General features: G+C 35.9%; 3 protein-coding genes across 3 annotated transcripts; 2 read left to right on the forward strand and 1 right to left on the reverse strand.

Annotated features, from left to right (window-relative positions):
• The first annotated feature begins 7,735 nt into the window (after positions 1-7,735).
• Positions 7,736-10,123, forward strand: LOC118042974 (UPF0481 protein At3g47200). Its single transcript, XM_073408309.1, has 2 exons — positions 7,736-8,394; positions 8,477-10,123. Exons 1-2 carry the CDS (start codon positions 8,384-8,386, stop codon positions 9,291-9,293), a joined length of 828 nt encoding a protein of 275 aa, XP_073264410.1. The 5' UTR covers positions 7,736-8,383; the 3' UTR covers positions 9,294-10,123.
• A 363-nt stretch (positions 10,124-10,486) lies between these two features.
• Positions 10,487-12,323, forward strand: LOC140955764 (UPF0481 protein At3g47200-like). The gene is made up of 2 exons (XM_073410306.1): positions 10,487-11,308; positions 11,389-12,323. Exons 1-2 carry the CDS (start codon positions 10,736-10,738, stop codon positions 12,220-12,222), a joined length of 1,407 nt encoding a protein of 468 aa, XP_073266407.1. The 5' UTR covers positions 10,487-10,735; the 3' UTR covers positions 12,223-12,323.
• A 176-nt stretch (positions 12,324-12,499) lies between these two features.
• Positions 12,500-18,951, reverse strand: LOC118042045 (uncharacterized). Its single transcript, XM_035049587.2, has 13 exons — positions 18,449-18,951; positions 16,405-16,542; positions 15,654-15,735; positions 15,324-15,400; positions 15,090-15,196; positions 14,302-14,419; positions 14,087-14,203; positions 13,865-13,956; positions 13,659-13,725; positions 13,492-13,570; positions 13,306-13,397; positions 12,945-13,088; positions 12,500-12,848 (listed from the first exon to the last, which is right to left on the reverse strand). The coding sequence occupies exons 1-13, from the start codon at positions 18,668-18,670 to the stop codon at positions 12,822-12,824; spliced, it is 1,362 nt and encodes a 453-aa protein (XP_034905478.1). The 5' UTR covers positions 18,671-18,951; the 3' UTR covers positions 12,500-12,821.
• Positions 18,952-19,267: the final 316 nt, after the last annotated feature.

Genomic DNA, 19,267 nt, shown 5'->3' on the forward strand with positions numbered 1-19,267 from the left:
CCGCCGCGATGTCGGGTGTGACAATGCTTTATGCATATAATGAGTATTTTAGACACCTATTTGCCCCATCACAATGATGGAGGCAAGCTATTGATCTCGTTGTTCCATGCTAAAAACCTATAAACATAATAGTGGAAAGCAGCTTGTAGGAGAGTATATGCAACGGAAATGTCTACACTTACCCCCATCAATTTAAAACTCTTCCTTATCAAAATGAGTGACGTAATTTATAATGTTTACTCATGTATACCTAATGGTTATATTTCTACTAAGATAAAAACCATGAAACACGTGCAAAATGTATGGAGATAGGTTGGAATTGGGCCCATCTAAGATAGTTATGTTTATGTGAAAAGATCCTCCTCATAACCTTTAGGGGGTTAGTATGTGCATGGTATAATAATTTGGGAGTCAGGCTTTATTACAAGCTTTGATGACCGCTTGTACCAAAGTTAGTGAACGCGGTTCAACACAAGTATCCCAGCTAAAAAAAGTTCTACCAAACTGTACTTTTTTAAAGTCACAGAAAGGACGGATAACAAGTCCACACAAACATTGACAACCCCTCGCCTTAAAAGGTTTTAATAAGAGAAGGCCTAAGGTTGAAAAATTATCGAGCCTATGGATTTTAAAGCCTTGAATAAGTGGAGTAAAGGAAGAGCTTTATAAAAAAAATACTATATGATCTTACCAAAACAGAAGCTTGTTTAAAGTGAGTAGACCAAAGAGAACCATATTGAGGTGGACATGGCAAATGTATTTACTTAATGGTCCTGTTGTTTTCTCTAAAGAAAATTTATAATTAGAGGTCTCCCAAGCGAGATAACTCTTTTAAGAGAGACAATAACTTTAGAAAAAATTAAAAGAGGTTAATTAGGGAATGAATGAGCTAAAATCATACTCTGACATAGAGCAATCAAATTATTGCATAACCTTTCTTAATCCTTATTGAAGAGTTGTTGAGGTTGTGATAGAGAAGATTATACCAATAGTTTGGGCAGTGAGATCTATGTGGGTCTCTCATTCCATAAGTTGACTTAATTATTATTTTTTTTTTATGGTAATTAGGGATGTCAAATAAACTAATTTCTGAAAAAAACAATCGATGGCTTTTTGATCAGTTTCTCACGGATAATGCCAATTAATGATGTCCTAAATTCCACTGCATGTTCGATAGAGATGAGAATCTTGAGTGTTTTGGATAAAGGATGGTCATATGCTCACAGTTCCATAATCCATGCCTTCAAAAGTTTTGAAGAAATTGATAATTAGTTTAGATAAAAATCTTGACACTATAGTAAAAAGCAGTCATGTTTTGTTGGATTTTTTAAGGGTCCTCCAATGGTAAAGTCAATTACTTTTTATAAGAGATTGCAATAAATAAAGGAATAAGCTTTTAATTCAAGAACATAAGTGTTTGTTTTTATTTATGCATGATCGATAAAATGTTTTAAGAATATAAAATACACACTAAAGGATATAAAAGATCTGAACCTTATTATCTGGATAGTTCCAAAGGATATTTATAAAACCGCCCAAACTTTTTTTATTTTTGTTTGATCGAGTGGAGGGTCATTTTCCTCTTGAAAAACACACACAAGACGAGAAAAAAATATAATCTTTACATTAACATTAATGTTGATAGAAATAACTCTTACTTCGACATTAATTTATGTAAGGAAATACAAAGGATTTTGTATGAGGTTTTATACATTATTATCATACAACATTAATATTGATAGGAATATACCTTAATCAACATTAATGATGATTTGAACAAGATAGACTTTTATATGCCTAGGAGTGTAGAGAAAAGACTATCCTAGGTCCTTAACATTTCATGTTAAGGATTATAAAATAGTCTTGCTACTAGTATGAAGCCTATAAAAGATTTTTAAATTTTACATTTATTATCTGGACACCACCAGATGTTTGAGCTCAGGGATGTTGTTTTTGATGGTTTTCCAGACCCACATGTACTTAGGTTAGGTGTATAGCTGAGCCTAGAGGTATTAAGTCTTCACCTTTTGTTGGTCTTTTTTAGAACATAGGATTTTTAGACAAAAATAATAAAATAAAAAAACATGTTGATGCTTATCACATATGTTACCAACAATGATAAAGTTGTGGCTTGGTACTTCTAGTGAAATTTCGATTTTTACAAATTTAAAATGTTCCCTTCGAATTCCTTCCATGTGCACAACCACCTCTACATGTTTCATGGATTATACACACCTGCTTGAACTGACTACTAAAAATATATACTTATAAGAGAATTAAAAATGGATAAAAACATAAGTTGTTGTTTTTTTTTAATAATCTCTCTATTGCTTCTTGGTTTTAACTTTTTATGTAACCCCAATAAATTATCAAAAAATTATATTAATAATTTTAAAAGCTTAAGCTATTAAATGAGGTTTCAGACTATAATTATATATAATTTTTTAACATACTTCCTCGAGTAAAAAACCTTTTCGGTTGAACTTTTATATGTCCACATTACTTTATGTTTAATTTTAATCAAATAAAATTGAAATGGCAAGATTCGAACTCCTTATCCTTTACCTTAGTCATAAAAGCTAATGAGTTTGCTTAATAATTGGAGCATTCACCTATTGGAAGAAAGGAATGTATTTCAGTTAAGGTCGAAGAGGTGGGGCTTACTGGTCACAAGGCGTTTTTCACAATGGCAGTATGGAAATTGGAAACCGTATCTCTTTAGCTTCAACAAATGCCCTTCATCTTAATCGAAGGCGGAATTTATGCTACTTTTTTTTTTTTTTTTGTGATTTTGTGAAAGAAATGAAGTCGACAAGAAATTGGATGCTCGCGATATATGTACCTCTTGGAATGTTTCTTATATAAAGAGGACGGAAATGAGAACGCCTTGCATCACTTCTGTCATCACTGTGTTAAAAACTGCATGTTGAGAGCATTTGAAGCAATGGAGGACGAAAAACCAGGAGCTCATTCAATTTAGCAGAAGAACTCATAAAACTTGGCAGATTACTTCTCTGCAGAATGTTCTCTGGGACAAACGTTCAAATTTACAAAATACCTGCCTCTGTTACGGCCCCTCAACAAGACTGCCTACATCCGCCTCAGCAGTCTCCTTTGGTCCGTACCAATCAATGGTGAAGATCATCTGAAGCCAATGGACGGAGCACAAGCAACGAAAGAGCGCTCAGATATTATTTAAAATAGATCTGGAAGACGTCTTAACAAAAGGTCAGTCGTTGACTTTAAATGAAGAAATCCAGGTTTTAAAAGAGACTCATATGATATGCTTGGTGAGCCATGGAAAGATGGACAAAGAAACATTTCTGCGACTAGAAATGATTCTTGAGCGGTTTGTTTCATGTTGGAAAATTATTACGCCCTTGCTACATACATTCAATATAGATGGCTATAGCAAAGCCATGATACCATTTTTAGCAGCCACGGGAGGCTCTAACATTGCACCAAGCTATCCGGGTAGAATATGTTTTTGCTTGAAAATCAACTGCCCCCATCGACATGCTTGTTCTTTACAATAGCTGGTATTGCTCTTGAAAGTGACGGAGGGCTCAGGTACATCCATCTCTTGTTTGATTTTGTAATTGGTGGTCCTTTTACATCTAACATAATACAATTTGTCAGTATGAAAACTTCTACTTTCATAGCCCAGGACGAAGAGTTTGTCAACGAGCTCACGTACAGCTCAGTTTCTAGCTACCCCAAATATACACGCACTCGTCTCCAAGCTGATCGAAAAGCTTGCATGTATTGGGATTTGTCAGGAAGAGCCTGATTCAGGAAGATCCCGCCTGGAAAATGCGTCTCCCCAGGGTAAAGGGGGGGGCTTCTTAATGTTTAGTCAGTGGGATATTTTTCACCGATCACGACAGGGATTAATGATGTTGGAATCCAGTTCAAGAAAGGTAAAACCAAGAGCCTGAGAGGCATCTCATTCCGTAGAGGGTAACTTGAGCTTCCTGTCGTTGTGGTGGATGGTGCCACCGAGGTAGCCTTTCTGAATTTGATTGCCTTTGAGCGCCTCCACGTTGGTGCAGGCAACGAGGTAACATCCTATGTCTCCTTCATGGACAGCATCATTCGTAATGAGAGGGACTTTGCCCTCCACTATCGCTCAAGAGGAAATCATCCAGAATGCTATTGAAGTCAGCAATATGGCAGTTTTCTCAACTGTTCAACTCTCTCTCCAGGGACATTGCGTTGGTCCCACACCAGCAGCGCCTTGAAGGTTGTGCGCATGCAGGCCCCCAATGCTTCCTTCTGCAAGATGCCCTGGAATGAGTGTCGTGCCAATCTCATTCACACCTATTTCAGAAATCCATGGACCATTTTGTGTGTCATTGCTGCACTCATCCTCGTTGCCCTCCTACGGTGGTGCTCAGACTACATATTCTATAATACCTTACTACAAATCAAATCGCTCGCCCGACAGACCCTCTGCCTCCTATGGTTTTCGCTGCACCGCCTCCCCTTCCAACTCCAACTCCGCCTCCTCTCACTGCTCCTATGCATCCCCCAAAACCATCACACCACAATCACCGGCACCACAGATGTAGATGTGTTTAACAGCCGTATTTGTAATTTTCCAGTGTCTTGAGTTTAAATTATTATTTTAAATACGAGTCAAGGGTCTTTTTAATTGTGTGTTTCTCTAGATCCTGGAAGTTATTGAGTTCCTTGTTTTTCTCAGTCTAAGAATTATCTATCAATGTTTTAAACAGATTCCTTCTCAAAAAAATAGTAGAAGTCTGATTGGTATAATTTAGCTGCAACTCCTACTAAGTTATCTTAAACACAAATTCCCTATCTGAAACAACGATGGACCAGTTTGCCGAACAGCAATTATGTTTTCTTGGCATACATGAGAATAATAACATCAGCCATAATAATGCATTTATCTTCAGGTAATATATATATATACTAATATAACAACTAAGCAATTAATTAGGTTGTTTTAACTATTAAATGAGTACTGTGCACTCTCCTGGTAGAATTAGGACGACAGTCATTATAAAAAAATTTCAATTTGTCCATGAATTATATATATATTTTTTGTATAATTGAACTCTTTTCAAGTGAAATTAGTGCCTAATTGTTTTTTTTTTAAAGAAAGTGTTAGAATTTAAAAAACATAGAATCAAATTAAGTGGAAAAAAAAAATAGCAACCTCAAATTTCATTTGACAAGTTATTTTAATTAGTTCATTATCTTTTAGGTGGTCCCCGTCTCTTTAGTTGTTATAAATTCAATATAATACCAAACTTTTAGTTTTTTTTAATCTCTATTTTTAAAGAGAGAAAGAAACTTGTTGAATTCTGACTTATAAAGAAAGAAATTGCTTTTGATTACAATTGACCACAAATTATTGATATTAATATTAATAAGTTTTTATTTAATAAGAAATAATTCACTTAGGTATTTGTTTTTCTTTTCTTACATGAGGATGCAATTTAATTGTAGGGAAGATTTTTGAATTATATACAACGTCATTGTAGACACAAAGTCTCTTATTTTTTTCAAGTCATGGTTATAACCAGCCCTCATCAAACCATCTTTCTTCTTGTTTTTTTTTTTCTTTTCCTTTTTCCATTATCTACTATTTTAACCATTTTTTTTTCAAATAATTAATGGTTTTTTGTTTGTGTGTTTTTCATAAAACCTCATAAGAAAATGATGATTATTTTAATAACTTTTATATTTTTTTTATTTAAAAAAATTAGTATAAAAATATAATTTTTGTAAAAATGTTTATTCTCCATCATCTTGTAAGAACTTAATGATTAATTTTCAAGTGTTTTAACAATAGTAGAGGTTTGATAATTTATAATTAATAATCTAAGATGATATAATATATATTACAAAATGACTCAAAATAGATTAACATTCAATAGAAAAACAAAGGGGTCTAAATAATAAGGATTTATAGTTTTTGTTTTTCTTTTGTTTTTTGTTGGTTTTCAAAAATAATTAATGTTTTTTTTACGTTTCTCTCATACAACCTCACAAAAAAAAGATGATTATTACTTTCTAATATTTTAACTCTTTTTTTTTTTCAGAAATCAATACAGAAATAATAGTTGTAAAAAAATAATGATTCTTCATGCAAATTTACAAAATTCTATTTTCTTCTCAAAAAATTAGTATAGAAATAATTGTTGTTGTAAAAAAAATAATTATTCTTCATGCAAACTTACATAAAAATAATAATTCATTGACAGGTTTCATGATAATAATTAAGGCTTGATAAATTGAATGATCTAAGACGGATAAATTTTAAAAAAACCTCATGCAAATGACACTGGAAAAATACTCTTATTTTAAAATAAAATAAAATAAATATCAACACTAACTGTAGATTAACACATGGAAGAAAGAATGATCCAGATAAAAAAAAAATGATAATTTATAATCTTTTAATTTAATTATATTAAATTTTTTATTGATTTTTTCTATTCCTTCAAAATTGATCATGATTCTATGATAAGTTTTACAAAATATTAATGTTTAAAATTACAATAATTTTAAATAATAATAATACCAAAATTAAATTAATTATAATCAAGCGTTTATTTGGGATTGTGTTCCAAACAATATTTTTTAAATAATTTAAATGTTTTATTTGAAATTAGGTTTTTTATGTTTTTAAATTATTTTGATGTGTTATTAATCAAAAAATAATTTTAAAAAATAAAAAAATATTATTTTAATATATTTTTTAAATAAAAAAAATTAAAAAATATAATCACCACTATACTTTCAAATAACTTTCAAATTAATAATAATTACATAGATTGCTTGAGCATTCTTTTTGTTCGAATCTTTCTCTCTTTTTACTAGATCATCACTCCACTGCTTAGAGCTGTCAGTATCTACAAGCTAAGCTACATCAGAAATGGGAAGTTACACAGAGAATCACTTTTCTTGTTCGCGAAGCAATGAAGACTGAATAAACTATTGCAAGCTCCTCACTGTGAAACTGGCTGCTAGCCCCCCTCTCTCTCTCTCTCTCTCTCTCTCGTCATTTTCTAGTTAGATGCGCGGAAACTATCCGAACCCGAACATCTACATTAAATTAAAAAAAAAAAGATAAATATTCATATTGTGTATCCTGTCATCCCTGCGGTGTCTTACCTGCTTACTGGGCTTGCAAGATGTTCAGTGAACCCGGAAATTAGTTGTGGTGCGCGAAAGCTGAGCCGGACACCCCGGGTTATAAAAAAAAAAAAGATAAATATTCTGTCTAGAAAGGGCGACAGTATTGATTCCATACTTGTTCTCATGAATCAACTTTTGCGATTTACAAGAAAGAATGTTCATGTCATCTCTTTTCGAGTGAAGGTAGCAGAGATGGAACCTTGTATAGTAGCCTTTACAGGGGTTTTTCTGTGGGAATCCTAGCTCATTAGATCTCAAACCGCCATTAACTACTGAAAGCAGTTTTATGCCTTCTTTTATCAAAAGGGTTTTTCTATATATGCTCTTTAAATCTTAAATTTAAGCCTACTACTTAAAATTCATTTTCAATTGATGTTGATTTATTTTAATTTCATTAACTTCAAATTAAGGTATTAAACAGATTTTATAAATCTGCGGCAACGTGAGAGTCTTAATTACAACAGCACTGACACTGAGAAATCAATATTTCCTTGTCTGGGAAGCAATGAAGACAGATAAACTAAGCTTGGATGCTTGAAAGAATAGTCTTGCAATTCCTTCTTTTAAAAGATATGGCGAGATAAATCAAGCACGTATTTTGCATTCCTTCTTTTAATCACTGTGATCAAAACTGTTTAGCGACTTGAAGAATAAATGGAGGAAATGCAATTGCTGATTGATGTTACAGAGGAACTTCAGACTAAGGCGGATGCTTCGATGCAGAATATCCTATGGAACAAAAGATCAATCTACAAGGTACCTGCCTCTGTCACAGCCCTGAACAGGGCAGCCTACAGGCCCCAAACAGTGTCCTTTGGGCCCTACCATTCCTACGACGATCAGCTAAAGCCAATGGAGGAGCACAAACACCGAGCTCTTTATTTTTTTCTAAGGAGATCTGGAAAATCTCTAGAGCTATTTCTCCTATCTTTAAATGAAGTGGTGCAGGATTTAAAGGATTCGTACGATCAGCTTGATAAATCATGGAATGATGATACGGGCAAATTTCTGCAACTGATGGTTCTTGATGGCTGTTTCATGTTGGAAATAATGCGCCTTGCTATTCAACCATCGAATGACTATGCTGCTGATGATCCAGTTTTTAGCATTCATGGAAGGGTCTACGTGGCGCCATTTATCAGGCGTGACATGTTGATTGTTGAAAATCAGTTACCAATGCTTGTTCTATACAAGCTGGTTGCTACTGAAAGCGATGGGGAAAAGGTATATATCCTCCTAATTGAATTACAAAATCACGACATCTCTTGTTTATGTTGTTCACCATAATTTTTTTACTTTTACGCAGAATGAAGAGTTCGTCAACAAGCTCGTCCTCACCTTTTGTCACCCCAACGCGAGTGTCTCAACGTGGGGTAAATGCTTGCATGTATTGGGATTTATACAGGAAGAGCCTCCTTCGGGAAGACGCCAACAGGAAAAGGCGTCAACGCAGAGTATGGGGTGGACTGCATAAAGATGCCGATGATATTGTCCGATCTGCAACAGAGATCAATGAAACTGGAATCCAGTTCAAGAAAAGTAAAACTAGAAGCCTGAAAGAAATTTCCTTCCACCATGGGGTCCTTGAGCTCCCTGTCATCGTGGTGGATGATGTAACTGAGACGCTATTTTTGAATTTGATGGCCTTTGAGCGCTTCCATGTCGGTGCAGGAAACGAGGTCACATCTTATGTCTTCTTCATGGACAACATCATCGACAATGAGAGGGATGTTGCTCTCCTGCACTCAAGAGGGATCATCCAGAACGCTATTGGAAGTGACAAAGCTGTTGCTAAACTGTTCAACTCTCTTTCCAAGGACATTGCATTGGACCCGGACAGCAGCCTAGAATTGGTGAACAGGCAGGTCAATGCCTACTGCAAGGAGCCTTGGAATGCCTGGCACGCCAATCTTATCCAAACGTATTTCAGAAATCCATGGGCCATTCTATCTCTTGTTGCTGCACTCATCCTTTTTGCGCTCACAATTGCGCAGACGGTATATAGTCTAATAGAATTCTATGAAGAAGGATCTCCATCACCCTCTCCTATGGTTTCGTCACCACCCCCTATTCCTCCTCCCACTTTTCCTCGTACGCTCTACCTAACTTTGCATGGCCGTTGATTGCCATTGTGTTCAATCGGTTTCCCAGTTTCTAGCTCTTTGGGATCAACCTCCTCTCCTGTTGCTGCTGGTATCCCGGAAACGTATGCTCCGTCTACTGGTTTTTGGCAGCGCGCTTTTGTCATCTTTATATAATCTGACATTTTGTTGTAATTTCATGCCAAGCTCCGACGAACCTTTTATTGGGGCTATAATATTTGGGCCACTGCTTAGTTTCACTAATAAAACAGTGCTTGTCATTTTGCAAGAGGATTGACCTCGTGTCAGCTTATATAATGTGCTAGAATCTGATGATTCTCTGCTATTGTTCTAAGAGATGCATTCCTGTTTCCCACTCAAGAAAGGGTTTTGCTGCTCTACCAGTGATTTTCATTTTGGTTATTCGTATATTTTCCAAGAATGGAATTTGGACTCAGAATCTCACCCTTCTCAATAGAGTAACTACAGTAGTTGGAAAAATGAAATATTCAGTGTCATATTCCTTTGAGTTTTCAACAACAATTGTTCTAACTGCTAATCACCGTGCTATCCGTACAAATGTTAGCATTTATATATCTATGCAATAAGAGTTGCCTCATTTGCACCAGACGAATAGCTTCTTAATTTTCAACCTAGAAGATTTAGCCTAGCAGTGGCAGGGGGCATTAGCCACTACTTTTCCTCTCGGTTACTCTATGAATCATAGAAAGTTCAAAATTCTTTTCAAAAGGCTAGCCTGTGTGTAAAGTGATAACCGGAGAATCCTCCTATACTTCTTGAGCTTTTATTTCCTTCTGTTACCAAATGATAGAGTGGTGCTTGGTACTACTGGTGATTTATAAGAATTTATGTTCCCTTCGAATTCCTTATGCATGTGCACAAGCTTCTCTACATTTTTCATGGATTATGCATAGCTGCTTGAACTGACTAGTGACTATCAAATATATATTGTGGGGAATCTAAAATGGATAAAACGTAATCTATTTTGTTAAGCTTTGTTTTATTCGGGTTTTTTTTTTTTTTTTTTTTTTGAATCATTTCTCTCTATTGCTTCTAGGTTCTTTACTTTTTGTTTAACCCAACAGATATATGCCAGGCCCTCGAAGGAGGGAAAGTATCAATAACGACTAGTGAGTTGCTTGATACTGCAGCGTTCACCTATTGGAAGAAAGGAATGTATTTCAGTTAAGGTGGAAGAGGTGGGGCTACTGGTCACAAGGGGTTTTTCACATGGCAGTTGGAAATTGGAACCGTATCTCTTTAGCTTAAACAATGCCCTTATCTAATCGAAGGAATTTATGCTACTTTTTTTTTTTGGTGTTTGTGAAGAAATGAAGTAGGCAAGAAAGTGGATGCTTGCGATATATTTACCTCTTGGAATATATAAGTGGACGGAAATGAGACCGCCTTGCATCACTTCTTCTCATCTGTGCTAAAAACTGCATGTTGAGCAATTTGAAGCAATGGACGACGAAAAGCAGCTGCTCATTGAAGTTACAGAAGAACTTCAGAGCTTGGCAGATACTTCTCTGCAGAACGTTCTCTGGGACAAACGTTCAATCTACAAAATACCTGCCTCTGTTACGGCCCTCAACGAGACTGCCTACATGCCTCAGACAGTCTCCTTTGGTCCGTACCATCATGGTGAAGATCATCTGAAGCCAATGGAGGAGCACAAGCAACGAGCGCTCACATATTATTTAAACAGAGGTGGAAGACGTCTACAGGCAGTCGTTAAATCTTTAAATGAAGAAATCCAGGTTTTAAAAGACTCATATGATATGCTTGGTGAGCCATGGAAAGATGACAAGAACAAATTTCTGCAACTGATGATTCTTGACGGTTGTTTCATGTTGGAAATTATACGCCTTGCTACACATTCATTGGATGGCTATGCTGCCAATGATCCCATTTTTAGCAGCCACGGGAGGCTCCACATTGCACCGTATATCCGGCGTGATATGTTGTTGCTTGAAAATCAACTGCCAATGCTTGTTCTTTACAAGCTGGTTGCTCTTGAAAGTGACGGAGCTCAGGTACGTCCATCTTTTGTTTGATGTTGTATTGATGGTCCTTTTTACAATTTGTCATTATGAAAAATTCTACTTTCGCACAGGACGAAGAGTTTGTCAACCAGCTCGTGCTCAATTTCTGCTACCCCAACGCACCCGTCTCCAAGCTGGATAAAAGCTTGCATGTATTGGATTTGTACAGGAAGAGCCTGATTCAGGAAGATCCCGCCTGGAAAATGCGTATCCCCAGGGTACTGGGGGGACTTCTTAATGATGCCAATGATATTATCCGATCAGCGACAGCGATTAATGAAGCTGGAATCCAGTTTAAGAAAGGCAAAACCAAGAGCCTGAGAGGCATCTCATTCCGTGGATGGGTACTTGAGCTTCCTGTCATTGTGGTGGATGATGCCACGGAGGCAACCTTTCTGAATTTGATTGCCTTTGAGCGCCTCCACGTTGGTGCAGGCAATGAGGTAACATCGTATGTCTTCTTCATGGACAGCATCATTGATAATGAGAGGGACGTTGCCCTCCTACACTCAAGAGGAATCATCCAGAATGCTATTGGAAGTGACATGGCAGTTGCTGAACTGTTCAAGTCTCTCTCCAAGGACATTGCGTTGGACCCAGACAGCAGCCTTGAAGTTGTGCGCATGCAGGTCAATGCCTATTGCCAGATGCCCTGGAATGAGTGGCGTGCCAATCTCATTCACACCTATTTCAGAAATCCTTGGGCTCTTTTGTCTGTTATTGTTGTTTTCATCCTCTTTGCCCTCACTGGTGCTAACACTGTATATTCTATACTACCTTACTACAATTCTAATTACAAGAGATTACCCTTTTCTCCTACGGGTTCCGCTGCACCCCCTCCCCTTCCAACTCCTCCTCCTCCTCCTCCTCGCATTCCTAAACGCTGGCCCCCCAGAAAACTATGAATCCCACTGTTTGCAATGTCTGTATTTCTTTCCCTTTAACAGCCTTGGATTGCGACTTTGCTTCGCCCAACTATCTGAAACAGTTCTTTTATTTTATTTTTTTGTTTTGTTTCATCGCATCATATATGAATAAACGGATGGATTTATAACTTTCTTTATCCTGTATCTCATTTACTTCGACAACAAATGAGGTTGGCTCCTCTTGAGAATTTGTTTCCTTATCTGTAACAGGGATAGGCCAGTTTGCCGAACAGCAATTATGTTTTCTTGGCATTTATCTTCAGTTAATAATATTGACTGTCGTAAATATGAAAACGAATTTATGATCTCAAAGCTCCCATTATATAAGGCTGCGTATCAGAATTGTCACAAGACAAACAAAAAAAACCTGAATGAATCACTAAAAAAGCTCCTAAAATACGAGGGGAGAGATGGAGGAACATGTTTCTGCTTCGAATAGTAGAAAGACCTTGTGCTGACATTCTCTATCATTTTTTTACAACTGGAGATGAACAATGTATCGAGCAAGTTCTCCAGGAGAATGCACTGGAAAGTAAACTAGCGTGGTCAAGATGTAAACCATCTAGTCTGCTATCCTTTCATCTTCCAATTCCAACGAACCTAAGCTGCCAAAGATAGAAGTTTGTCAGCTTGCAATATTGCAAATGAAGAAACCAAACACATAAACAGAGAATTTCCGACCACAGAAAGGGAATAATTACAATGTTGTTTCCAGGCTGCTTCCAATAAAATCCCTGCAGGACCACCGGCAAGACATTGCTGGTTGCAAGGATAAAAATCAACAAAGCATGCATTCCCATCCACTCTAGCACCAACATCGGCCACCTGAATCCACACACATCAACCTGCAGGGAAAGCCCGTTCAATCATCACTTATTATCCTACAACAAACTTGGCTGGTTCCTTTGTAGATAGAGAGAGGAAAAGAAACAAAATGAATGAGACATGAATTGACGATCTAGCCAAATAGCAAATAGCCAAATAGCAAATATACAATGCCAGTAAATAAATATGATAATCATAAAAAACTTATCTTCAGTAAAAGGTGATAAAATATCCTACCAGTAAGTAGATTCCAGTAAATACAATGCCGGCAGCACCAGCAGTGACACACATGTAACTGAATGTGTAAAGAGCCTTGTTAACATGCATTCCTAGGGGTAGGAAAATGAAACCATAAATCAGTACTAGCAGTAATGCTACCTCTATGAAATTCAAATACAAGTTAACTGCAAATAAACTTCTTACCAAGCAAATCCAAAACCAGACCCAAGACTAGAAAACAAGTGGATGGGACCATCCAGTGAAGGGTTCTATCCTTGTGTTCCTGAAAGTGGCAGGGGAAAAAATTAGTTGAACAAAGGAAACTGATGTAATTAAAAGATTAAAATCTTTGATCAGGTAGAATATGTCACCTTGAAATGGACAATGATGTGCCCGTAGTGCAAACCAACCAGGCAGGTGACGATGGCCATTACTGAGCTACAAGGACAAAGTACAAAGATCACACAGGGAGCCCGTAAAATTAAGCACACATTGAGTCATCCCCATAGGCTTAAACATACTGATGTATCACATAAAAGATGATCTTTACGAAAGGCACAAGGAAACAAAAACAAACCTCAGGAGTCCTTCAGGATCAAAAGGGGCCTGACACCATGAAGGAGCATCTGGAGGTAGCGGGCCATAACCAGGGGAATTGATACTACATGGCTGTGGTAGGAAATTAACTATTATTAGTATCTGCATTAATAATAAATGAATAGTAAAAACCGAAATAACAAGGAACCATTCTTAGAAGTACCAAAATGAAACAAAAACTGACACTCGGAGGTGAAATTACCTTAGTTCGTGCATAAATAGGCTTTCTATACAGGTGTTGAATTCCCAAGATTGTACGGTCAATCATTCCATCAGCATTACACGCAGGTCCTGTGTCGCCCCTTACCCCACATTTCACCTTCAAGCAAAAATAAATCATCAGTCACTGAGCTATCATTTTTTTATAAATTTCCTACTTTAGCATTACTAAAGATTGCAAGGAAATAAGAAGCTCACAGGAAATATCTTAGGGGTGGAAGAAGAGGCAGCAACTGGAATCTGATACTCCCAGTCAGGAACATGCAAACCATATAACAAGGAAAGATATATGGTAACAAGCATCAAAACTGCAGCCCTGACAGAGAGTTGCCCAACAAGTTAAGAAGTTTCTCTGACAGCAACAAAAGGAAAAGCATCCACGCAAACATAAATTTATTTCTGGGACAAATGAATAAATAAAGGCTGCCAAGGGCTATCAACTAAAAGGTACTTAAAAGACGTGCAAGATACTTCACTCATAATAATGGACAAACTTTCCATGTAATTTGATGTTTCCATGACAGATTTAAGGTATAACCTATAGTCTCCTGGTAAAATACATGTGAGTTATATTAAAATGCCAGCGGAAGCGATGTTTCTAGTAAATGCTGCAGTGTAAAATTAGTGATTCTTAACACCTCCCCACACCCCCTCCTGTCTCTCTTCAAATGTGGCATATTTCTTCTCAAAGAAGTTTCATTTTTTAGAAAAAAGAATTAAACCACAGACTGAGTTCTAAGACAACAGAGCTACATGGGCATGATCTCACAATATTTCTCTCGTTTCTTTGAATAAATTCATCTAGCTTGTAGAGCAAAACTCAATTTCACAATTACCAGGTTTACAGCAGGGGAAAGACTTCAAATTGGCTCAATTTATAAATCAACAAGCACAGTGACATGGCAGGTTTATTGTAGGTTGCTGCAGCATGAATTGAAGTGACAAAGCAGATGATTGTGTGATGCGACACTGAGAAAAGTACTCACCATTGAAACTGATATTTCCTCAGCATGGATAATCCTGAAGTAGCATGACTACCACCTTTTAGCCAAATCTCACACATTGCACCTACTAAATATCCTATTGCTATTCTCTGGGGAAAAAAACAAGGGATTACGTAGAGCCAATCCAATTTGACAAAAAACAATTCCCTGCCCAGACTAAACCCTTTAACGCATGTAGATGATATAAGAAATGATCAGGAAAGTTAAAAAGAATACCTGCAAGATACCCATACATCTTATCTGTGTCATATCAACCCCATAAGTTAGATCATTCAGACCATGTAAAAAGCCACCTGGAAAGGAGAGATAATAAATGTTTAAGAACCACATAAAGGTGTGTTTTCCAGAATAACCTGCCAGAAGACTCTGTTTCCATGGGATAAATTGAAAAAATATGGCAGCATTTCTTTCTTCTTGCTTTTTTTTACCCTTTTCACACAATTCTCTTCCCTTTTGAAAACAATACTTACATAAAATATGGCAGAACATAGCGAAAGAGTTTCGATTATAATACATAATCTAAAAGTTGAAGTTCTTGAAGATGACCTTGAAGAAAAAGACCTATGATTAGAAGTTTAAGCGTCCGGAGTATCGCTTTTCTAGTTGCAACAGCTTTGCATGACAATTTCTGTAGAAAACAAAATATGCAGTTAGGGATGAGAGCATCAGTAGTGGTAGAAATCAGTGTTGTCAAAGGCAAGATACACTAAAAAAGTAAAAGGTGCCAAGCTTGTAAAATACCCTAGGCACTCGCCCAAATGAACCAAGATGACATGCTATATATGAAAAAAATATATATATGTATAAATCTAAAATACATATCTTCCCAATTAAGATTAGATTATTAAAAAATTAAAAAATATATAAAATACCAATAACATAGTCATATAAAATTATATTTTTCACCCTTAAAACAAAATGCAATAATTTAAAGAAATAACAGCATTGTCAAAGGCAAAAGGCACTAAAAAGTGCTAAGCCTATAAAATGCACGAGGCGCTCGCCTAGGCAACGCTTCATTGAAATTTCTCGCCTGAGGTTAATAAAAGCATTATAGCCTCGCCTCTATAGCGCTTAAGTGAGCGCCTTTTGACAACACTGGTGGAAATGCTGGATGAAGTAGCATCTGAAAGGGAACCATTAGATATCTACGAGTAACATGATTTCACAATACGTTTAGGCTGCCCATAAATAAAATTAAAATAACAGCGCTCGTTATTGTTATCATGGCATGAGTGTAATGTTGCAAGTGCTTGAATGCTAACATAAAAACAATAAATTTCCCAGTCGCGGATACCTTGTATGTGAGTCCAAGCGAAACACCGACAATGAATAGGAAAAATGGCATGACAACATCTGCAAGTGTTAAGCCATTCCATGGTGAATGATTAATAGCAGGCAGAACTCCACCAGCATCATCCACAAGTATCATTAGCTGCATTGATCATGAGTGAGAAAGCATAAAACTATGATCCTTCAATTCACAATATATAGACAGCAGAGTTCCATTAGAGAGGAAACTGTTGTAAGCCATTGTTTACCTGGTCATTTTTATGCCAAAATGGAACAGAAATCATCAATTTGCTACAACTAAACCAACTCCAATCTTCATTACTTGGTTAAAACCCAAGTGCAACCCACTTAAAGTCCACTTCGGGAGAATTTAATATCTACCTACATCATTGAAGCTTTTTTCTTTTTCTTTTTTTTTTTGAACTGGTACATTGAAGCTCCTTTACAATAAATCCTGGACATCAATGGTTGTTCTATAAATCTCGTCAACACTTTGCTACGGTCCTTAAAGCATGTCATCACTGTTATTTTTTACATTAGACCAGGACATCCATTTACCCTCCTTTTATTCTGATTTGTTATTAGTATCTAGAGAACGATAAAGAGGAAAAATGGTTGCCTAATTGAGTGGAGTGGGATACGTTCTGGCTGATGCGTCATTTCTACTGCCAATAGGCTTACTTTAGCATTCAAGAAGGGCTCGAGCTGAATCATACAGTATACAGCACAGGCAAGCTGTCCTCCATTGGCAAGACTTGACTGTTGCGACAGAACTCTATAATGGGTCTAAGACAATTATCTACCTATGACACTTACCTCCCCCTTCATAATAAAAGTAGTACAGATGTAAATGCACTGAAACTTGACTGTTTATTGCTCAGTAAATATAACTGATGGATAGTTGGATTCTGTATATTTATTTATTGGGTGTACAGTTACACACGAATACCATTTTTCCAGCTATCAATCTGGCAAGAAAAATAAATCTCCATTATCACTCGCTCACTGTAAATAATTACTGCTAGCATATAGGTACTACATACAACGCCTGTCTGTATTTATAGATTATGTCCTGGCGTTGTGTTTTCAACTGTTTTAAGGTACGTTTTAAAAGTAATTTTATTTTAAAAATATTAAATTAATATATTTTTATGATTTTAATATGTTAACGTTAAAAAAAATCTAAAAAATATATATTTTAATTTATTTCAAAGTGAAATATAGTTTTAAAAAAATTCATGTAACCATACTCATCATTTTGTGTTTTGTACTCCGTTTAAATTTTATTAGTAAATAAATTGAATTCATATATTTATAAAAAAATATATAAATTCAATTTATTTTATTTTTTATATTACCATCTCTTCTTTATTTTATTTTTTCAAAAGTTAAAAAAAGATGAATAAATGATTATTTAGAAAAACTAGTTTTAATATTAGTTTTTTTGTAATATAATAAATCAATGTGCTGACCACATTTATTTTTGTATTGTTTATAGAGAGTGAGTTTTTATTACACTCAAAATCAGAATGATGAGATTTTCTAAATTTAATTTAATTTAAAAAATTACACATGAAAGCAAAAATATAATGCCAAATACATTTTCTATTTGGATATTAAAGATGGAATTAAATGCAGGCAAGTAAAAAGAAGTTATATATGGCAAGAAATAAATTTCGGGCAAATCACTGGGGGGGGGGAGGGGGAATCATCTGAATCATCCATCATGATTTCTAAATCTGTATTTAAGATATCTCAATATCTTTTCTGGTTTTTCTTTTTTCGGGGAGTGTGAAATATATTAGCGAGTGGTGGTCCTTTTCTTTAGGTTCAGAAGCAAGGACAACAGGTCATCAATGGCGAAATAGGAGTCAGAAGAATGGTCTAATTGACTTGACAGAAACAGACCGCAAGATGTGTTAATGTCTGATGCATGAGCAACACGAAATGGGTTTTCCAATAAGAGAAGCTTAACATCAAAGCAAGAACAAATAAAGTTGTAAGAAATTATCAAAAATGAAAATGGAGAAGGTGACTGGAAACATTACCGCAACAGTGAGACCACGAAAAACATCAAGAGAAACAAGACGTTGTTGTTTCTGTCGTTGTACATCGTGTTGCTGCCTTGAATGAGTAGGGAGGATGAAAGATTTGTTTTCATCCACAACTTCATCATCATCCACATGAACACCTTCATCGTTACTTTTCAGGGACTTGTCTCTATTTCCACTGCCTTCCTCTTGCCCTTTAATAGGCTTGTACATTGCCATTGCTATTTGCTCTCGGCCGCCTAGAGATGAGAAAAAAACGGAGTATTTTCTCTCTATAACAGACTACTGAGGATTTATTGTTGGGTTACAGCTGAGGCTTTCGCTCCTCTGGTTTTCCCTCCTCCTCCTCCTCCTCCTCTTGATGAACAGCAGGAAGCTTTTCTTTTCAAGATTGCTATTATATGGAGAAGGAGAAAGGCTTTTCCTGCAGTGTACCGACGTGCCCACACCCTTTCTCTCTCTCTTTATTTTCCTTATGGGATTGCGCGTGCGTTATGCACATAATAGGCAGACGAATAGGCTATTGCACCGTAGTGGCCTCAGATTAAAATTACTATACTGCCTGTGCTTTTTTAATTTATTTTTAAAATTGAGATTTTTTTTTATATAATCTCGTGTTTTGTCATGTTTCTTAATATTTTTAAATTATCCTAATTAAGATTGAATTAGGAAAATTTAATACATGATGATGATGATGATGATGATGATGATGATGATGATGATGATGATGATGATGATGATGATGATGATGATGATGATGATGATGATGATTATAATAATAATAATAATAATAATAAAATAACATTTTACTATTTT

This window comes from Populus alba, chromosome 1, assembly GCF_005239225.2.
Source record: "Populus alba chromosome 1, ASM523922v2, whole genome shotgun sequence".
NCBI classification, from domain to species: domain Eukaryota; kingdom Viridiplantae; phylum Streptophyta; class Magnoliopsida; order Malpighiales; family Salicaceae; genus Populus; species Populus alba.